At 34.8% G+C, this 7,957-nt stretch overlaps 1 protein-coding gene across 1 annotated transcript; it reads left to right on the forward strand.

Annotated features, from left to right (window-relative positions):
• The first annotated feature begins 692 nt into the window (after window positions 1-692).
• Window positions 693-3,947, forward strand: LOC120151390 (26S proteasome regulatory subunit 6B homolog). The gene is made up of 6 exons (XM_039163870.1): window positions 693-1,258; window positions 2,324-2,554; window positions 2,729-2,887; window positions 3,055-3,207; window positions 3,376-3,459; window positions 3,579-3,947. The coding sequence occupies exons 1-6, from the start codon at window positions 761-763 to the stop codon at window positions 3,711-3,713; spliced, it is 1,260 nt and encodes a 419-aa protein (XP_039019801.1). The 5' UTR covers window positions 693-760; the 3' UTR covers window positions 3,714-3,947.
• The last annotated feature ends 4,010 nt before the right edge of the window (window positions 3,948-7,957 follow it).

The following is a 7,957-nucleotide window of genomic DNA, read 5'->3' on the forward strand; positions in this document are numbered from 1 at the left end:
GAGAATTACATTGTTGGTCCCTCCTCATTTTCCCACTACGCAAAATCCTCTCTTAATGGCTAATTGGGCCTAAGACCAACCCAATTAAGCCCAACGAATATAATTAAAAATTATACGAGGTCCACTTACCTCTCGGGTAAACCCGAAACTACTAGCATGAAATTTGGGGCGTTACACTTTATGTCATAGAGTTCGAATTGCGGTAGAGTTGGAGTTTACCTCTGTAGTAGTTGAGAGTGATGCTTTCAACATGGTGCATCGACTTTTGAATCATTCTTTTGATCGTTTAGGGTTGTGTTTCTATTTCGCTGAAGCTCGCTAGCTCCTTGACGCTAATCCTCATGTTTTTGTAGTTTTCATTCATAGTGAGGCCAATGGGGCTGTACACTCTTTGGCAAACTTTGTTTGTCTAACTGGATAATCTTTGTATTTTAACTGCATCTACCCTGCTTGTTTGATTGCTATTGTGTTGTCAGATGCTTTTTCTAATGAATGAATTATGGTTTAAATTAAAAAAAACCAAAAAAAATTAGTTAAGTGATCAAATAAAACTAAAATGATAGTTTGAGTGACTAAATACCTAGTTTACCCTAAATAAATTATAATGAAGAGCAACGATGCCGTTTTAACGCCTATTACATTTAAAACTATATAAATAATAATCAAGGAATACCCGGTGGTTTTCATATCTTTCTTTTCTCCTCTTTAGCCATTTCCTTTTTTTTGCTCTTCAATCCAAGCTCTGAGCCGGTGAAAACATATGGCAGCCTCTGCGATTGTGGCGGAACCCAAACCAGCGGCGGAGCTGCAGATTCCCAACACAAGACCCGATCTTGGTCTGTACCCGTCAGTGGACCCAACGGGTGCCGAAGAGGACGATCTGTACTGCCGCCTGAAATCCCTTCAAAGGCAGTTGGAGTTCATAGACATACAAGAAGAGTACGTGAAAGACGAACAGAAGAATCTTAAGCGAGAGCTTTTGAGGGCACAGGAGGAAGTCAAGCGGATCCAGTCGGTGCCCCTGGTCATTGGCCAGTTCATGGAGATGGTCGATCAAAACAATGGAATCGTGGGCTCCACCACGGGATCCAATTATTATGTAAGGATATTGAGTACCATTAACAGAGAGATGCTAAAGCCGTCGGCTTCGGTGGCTCTTCACCGCCACTCTAATGCTTTGGTCGACGTTTTGCCTCCCGAGGCAGATTCCAGTATCTCTTTGCTTAGCCAATCCGAGAAGCCCGACGTTACATACAACGTTATTTTCTTTCATTTTTCTTTTAAATCTGTTTTGAAGTTTGGTATTCTTTTGATTCATTTGGATTTAGGGTTTCTTAATTTACGGTGAGTTGCTTGGAATTAGGGCTTTGCTTCCTTTCTATTTAAATTAAGGAGGTTTTTGGTTAATTGTTCGGAAAAGGGTATTTTAAATTGAGATTACTAAATAAGGTATTTTTTGGTTAATTTACGAACTGTGTGATACACAGCTTGAAGTTATGTTGAACATTCAGAATTTTGATGTTTGAGTTTGAGGCTATGGATTTTTTTAAAAAAATTTATAAGCTCTTTAGCCAAGTAGACATAGGCTAGGCCTTAAGCTGGAATATAACATGGAGTGAATTTCAAATGTTACTTGGGGAAATTGGCTTCTTAGCTTTGTATATATATGGCTTTTAATTATCGGTCTGCAACATATGCCTTATCCCCTGTAACCAATATCTTCAATATTTCCTAAGTTGGCCATCAAATTCAGTTGTGCTAAATGTTCCTGAATGATTAATTGGTTAGGATTCATGAAGATGTGAAATCATTATGTAGGACTGATGTGTTCAGCACCCAATCGTTCCAATTTTTTATTTGTTGTATCTAACATGATAATTCACATATAGCATGAATTCGAATGATAGTGGTTTATTTCATTTTAAACATGCTTGTTGTGTTAGTGGTTATTGAATTATAACGGACAATATGATTATCTGAGTGTCTTTTAGAATTCATAGTTGTCCATGTGTTTTGTATTCTTATAAATTTACTATTATATTGAAAATCTAGAATGTCCTCCAACTTATTGGGAGAGTATCTTTGCCTAATTTATGATTGACATTAAAATCAATTTATTTGCTAGTAGTTTAGTTGCCTTGTTTCTGTTGAATCATGGATGTGTTTGAATGTTCTATTATTGTAGTTCTTTTATGTACATAAGTTCTGCTGTAGTACATTGAATGACTCTTTGCTTACATATCTTTTTGCTTCGAATCCAAATGACAATAATTATGCTTTTGGTATTCTTTCTGGCTTATTAGACGTTGTTTTCTTATCTTAGGATATTGGAGGATGTGACATCCAAAAGCAAGAAATTCGTGAGGCAGTGGAGTTACCATTGACTCATCACGAGCTCTATAAGCAGATTGGGATAGACCCTCCTCGTGGCGTTTTACTCTATGGCCCCCCTGGCACTGGAAAAACCATGCTTGCAAAGGCTGTGGCTAACCATACAACAGCTGCCTTCATTAGAGTAGTTGGATCTGAATTTGTTCAAAAGTATTTGGGTGAGGTAAGGAGATCAAGTTTCTTTTAACTGTTATTACTAAATTCATCACCCCTTAATTAATGCAATACTTAGTTCTCTGCATTGAATTGACTTCCCTTAATACCGACTTTATCAAATACTGTATGCTATCATCTTTTGTTGGTGGATAATAGTATCTTGAGCATTGCATTGTCTCAGGGTCCAAGGATGGTTCGCGATGTCTTCCGTCTTGCTAAAGAGAATGCTCCAGCTATTATCTTTATTGATGAGGTAGATGCCATTGCTACTGCTAGGTTTGATGCTCAGACTGGAGCTGATAGAGAAGTTCAGCGTATCCTCATGGAGCTCTTGAATCAGGTATATATGAGGAATTGTCGTTATATCAATAAAGATGCTGCTTAGAATGTTATATCCTTCAACATATACAAGGAATTTGGTGTTCTAATTACTTAACCTTTTTTTCCTGAACTAATGACTTAACCTTTTTTTTCCTGAACTAATGCTTTTGCACCCAACTTTTCTAGATGGATGGATTTGACCAGACTGTGAATGTTAAGGTCATTATGGCAACCAATCGATCAGACACTTTAGACCCTGCTCTTCTTCGTCCTGGAAGGCTTGACCGAAAGATTGAGTTCCCTTTGCCCGATAGAAGGCAGAAGAGGCTTGTTTTCCAGGCAAGCAAAATCAACGCCTATGTCATTATTGTATTTCAAGTTCTTATCTGTGTGATTCATGGTTCTTTGCAGTCGTGTATTTTTCTTTTGTTTCTTTCCATTTCTGGTTTATATTGTGAATAGCAAATGTGGCAATTTATTTTCTGAAGGTAATGTTTCCCCTCACAGGTTTGCACTGCTAAAATGAACCTAAGTGATGAGGTAGACTTGGAGGATTATGTTTCTCGGCCAGATAAAATTAGTGCTGCAGAGGTTAGTTGTGGCATGCTATCAAAGCTCCCTATACATCTCTCCTCTCTAGTTTTGGTCAAAAATATACTTTTACTTAATAATTGTACTTAATAATTGGCATGCCGGTTTGATTGAATCAGATTGCCGCCATCTGCCAAGAAGCTGGAATGCATGCAGTGCGCAAGAACCGATACGTCATACTTCCCAAAGACTTTGAGAAGGGTTACAGAACAAATGTGAAGAAGCCTGACACCGACTTTGAGTTCTACAAATGAAGAGATAAGTTTATGAATGCTGATATGTGTGGGACTACTACTTGCAAACATTTGTTGCGATGCGGGGTATTGGCATGCTGTACTATCAAGAGTGTGTTAGACATCGAGCTATGCTATATTCTGATGACGTTTTTCAATTGCAAAAAGAGAATGCTCTATTAGTTGAGGTATTACAACTTTTAAGCAAAACTACTTGCCCTTGGATATTTGCAGTGGGAATTTTTTCTAGATTACTTTAATGCACTTGATGTAGAATAAAATCCCAAAGTTTCTTTAATATATGTGTTTTTTTGGAGTAGGGGTCGTTTTGACTTTTCCTTTTTCTGGAAATAGCAGCACTAATATGCAGTTGGTCGATATGTTATTTTTATTTAGAAAAACACGAAAATTGTATATAAAAAATCAAAATAATGGTAAAAAGCAATGATTCTAGGTAAGGCCGTGTATTAAATGGTCCGACTTGAAATAAGTAGTGATGTGAACGATGGAACTTGATTTTTAACCTTATTAATTACTTCCAAGGCAGGAATTAGTATGAAAATAACTTGGACGGAAAACTCAACGGTGACGGCGTCTATTGAAACTTGCGCCAGCCCATAACTATTGGTACAAGGGAAGTAAAATTGAACTCGAGAAATCGATTTTTTTTAATTTTGAATTATTCGTGTCGGGTTATTCGAATTAACTTGAATTATTAATTCGATTTTTAAGTTCGAGTAGAGTTGAAATTTTGAGTTATTAGAAAAATAAAAAATTTGATTTTTGTGTTACTAGAAAAATAAAAAATTTGAATAAGTATTTTACAATTTAGTCTATGATATCATTGTTTCTTTAATTCCTTATTCATTTTAAGTCCAATTTTTACCTAATTTGAATCATATGCTCTTAAACCATCGTAAAATACATATGTATTTTTAATTCCTTTTCGATAACAAATTTTCTATTTTTCAATTTAGTTCCTTAATTTTTCATAATTTTTTTTATTTCATCAATTCATCCTTCATTTCAAGTATATTTTTACCAAATTTGAACTACATGTTCTTAAACCATTGTAGAATACATATGTACTTTCAATTCCTTTTTTGATAATAAATTTTCTAATTTTCAATTTAATCCCTCAACTTTTCATTATTTCCTTATTTCTTCAATTCATCATTTATTTCAAGTTCATTTTCATCAAATTTGAACCGCATGCTCATGTACCATAATAGAATATTTATGTAACTTCAATTCTTAATTTTTTTTACTAAAAATGTATTCTCTTTTTATTTAGTCCCTTAACTTTGCATTTTACTCAATTTGGTCTTTTAGCTACAATTGTTTCCAAATTATTTCTTTTATCAATTCCTTGACTCATTGCCATAACACTATAGATAATTATAACAAAATTAGTATAAAAACTCGAATAATTCAACTAGACTTAAAAAAAATTTAAGTTTAGTTTGAGTTGTAAAATATGACTCGTCAGCTTGAATAACTCGAAATTTATAGATTTGACTCGATCAAATACTGACCCCTAAATGATGCATATTTGTTTAACTTTTGACGGGGAAAAAGTTAATGGCCATAATAGCGGTAGGTCTGACCGTGATGAATGTTGTGTCTCTCTCCTTTTGACATTGCAAAGCAAAGAGATGAGTTAAAAAGCACTTCAAATCACATTATGTGTATGTCTTTTTAATCCCGGTCATCACGGGCATTAATCAGAACAAAGGATTTGAAAGAATCATGCCTCAGAGTCGGGGTTTTGTGAAAAAACATTATGTGTTAATATAAAAAAAAAAACAAATAGATAATGTAGACACCCGTTTTTGTCCGGGTCTTTTTTTTGTATATTATTATCGTTATTATTATTATTATTATTATTATTATTATTATTATTTAATTTACATTTACAAATTTTGCAGGCCTAATCCTTAAGCCCAACAGCATACCCAACAAGCTGGAGCAGACCCGGTTCAGGCCCATACCAATCCCAGGCCCACTTGACAACCCAGCTAGGGTTTCATCTCAATGGTCCAGCCGCCTCATTTCTGGCCGTTGGATCTGGACCCATCCAACGGTCCAGATCATGCAAAATTAGGGTTTCAAAACCCTAAATCATCATCAACCCTAATCCCCTAAAGGCTCAGCCGCCGCCTTCAACTTCTCATCTCTAGCCGCCGTTCAAGCCGAGCGTCCCCTCGCCGACAGCCTCTGACGCCGGCTGCCTGCATCCACAGTGACCGAAGGCCCCCACAGTCATCTACAGTAAACCACAGCAACCCCATCAGTCCCAATCAACCCAAATCAAATAAAAAATCCCTATAATCCCGAAAACCGGGATCCTATCACCCTAAATCAGAAAACCCATTCTAAGTCTGGACGGATCCTATTCTTTTCTAGACATCATCATCTCAACAAAAATCCAACAAGCAAAAAGGAAAGATAAAAGACCAAAGAGGGGGATATATGGGGCATTCGGTGAGAACAAAAAAAAAGATAGAGAGCATTCGAAAAAAGAAAATAACATATAGAGAAAGAAAAAAAGAAAGTCTTACCCTTGTAGATTTATCCCTTATCAACCTCACCAGAGCTTGAAAACCCTGAATCGAAGGTAAAACGTTCTTTTTTTTCTTGAATCTAGGTTTGGATTAAAAGGGGTTCTCGGTTTTTTTTTTGGGGTGAAGGGTTGGGCTTTCAAAGGAAATGAGGAAGAAAGAGGATTGAGGGTCTTTAGGGGTCGGTTTGCTCCCCATGGCCACCGATCGGTGGCCGGGGAGCCTCTGTTTTGTGGTTGCGGCGAGGGAGAGGGAGGGAACCTTGAGAGCTTTGTTTTCTCTCTGTTTTGAGAGATGAGAGCGGCTGAGAATGAGAAAAACAAGGGTTTCGAAACCCTTATTTTGGGGTTATGATGGACCCAAAACGACGTCGTGTAAAAGGGTTCAGGGTTGCGTGTTTTAGCATGAAAAGGGGTAAACCACGCTTTTGGTCCCTGATACTTGTAACCGCAACGATTTAGCCATGGAATGAAGTTTACATTATTTCAATTGAGCCTTTATCTTTTCACTTTTACATTTTAGTCACTATCCTAGGTATTATAACATTTTGTTATATTTGGTTCTGGTTTCAGTATTTATAAATGTTACATCTTAGCCACTGATTTAATATTTCATGTATGTTCTTTGATATTCGAATCTGGCCATCACATTTATAAATATTTTATTTTAGTCCTATTAATGTATGTTATGTCATTTTTGTGGATATTTGACTTTGGTCCCAATGTTTGTAATAGTTTCATTTTAGTCATAATTTTGTGTGTGTGTATTTTTGTGAATGTTCGAATTTGGACAGGATATTTATGTATTTTACATTTTAGTCACTGTTGGGTATTTGGTTTAATTATTGTTCGGTCCCATGCTATATATCATAATATTTTGTTATGTTCGATTCTGGTTTTAATATTTACAAGTGTTTCATTTCAGTCACTGAATGTTACCTTTCTTTATTTTAATTAGTATTTTAATTTACTTGTTTACATTATGGTCAATGTTTTAGTATAAATACTTAGGTAAATTATTGTTTGCCCTTACGCATTTATGTTTTAATTTGTTTTAGTCCTTAATTACTTACTTTTGTATTTATTTTGGTTTGTAATGTTTATTTATTTTTATTTTAGTCATTTGTATATGAATGTATTTTACATATTACATGGTTATTTGTATTATGTAAATAATGTGTTAATTCCACTTAATGTAAATATTTGTATTTCCAATTAATTATTTCATTATATTCTTATGTATGTACGAAATATTTGATTTTATTTTCAAGAACATGTATGCGTAGAATGAGCGTGGAAAGTACCATTTGGACGAAGTGGTGAGACCCGGTACGACATTTAACGACATAGGAACTTGAAATAAGTCGAGTATATTTTACTAATTAATTGTTCAAATGATGCAATTCGTGTTATTTTAAGTGACAATTACTTTATTTATTTTAATGTAAATTCCAATTTGTTAATTTATATGATTCATTTTTAGTTAATCAATTTATGAAATGTCATTTTTTATTTATATTCGATTTGCATTTTTAATATAAATGAGGAGGGAATATTCTTTAATTGATAAGAAATATTCGAGTTAGTTTTCCCGACGGAGGATTGCTAATATCAATGTTCTTTTCAAGTTAAAGAATTTCCCTAATAATTATTTGAAGAAAATTAATATTCAATAAATGGATCATAATTTAATTTTATATTCGAT

The sequence above is a fragment of the Hibiscus syriacus genome, unplaced genomic scaffold (genome assembly GCF_006381635.1).
Source record: "Hibiscus syriacus cultivar Baekdansim isolate YM2019G1 unplaced genomic scaffold, ASM638163v2 tig00111053_pilon, whole genome shotgun sequence".
Taxonomy (NCBI): Eukaryota; Viridiplantae; Streptophyta; class Magnoliopsida; order Malvales; family Malvaceae; genus Hibiscus; species Hibiscus syriacus.

Coding starts and splice junctions, on each gene's coding strand:
- LOC120151390 (XM_039163870.1), top strand. CDS start 761: ATGGCAGCCTCTGCGATTGTGGCGGAACCCAAACCAGCGGCGGAGCTG. Junction 2,888..3,054: donor TCATGGAGCTCTTGAATCAG/GTATATATGAGG, acceptor CAACTTTTCTAG/ATGGATGGATTTGACCAGAC. Junction 3,460..3,578: donor ATAAAATTAGTGCTGCAGAG/GTTAGTTGTGGC, acceptor TGATTGAATCAG/ATTGCCGCCATCTGCCAAGA.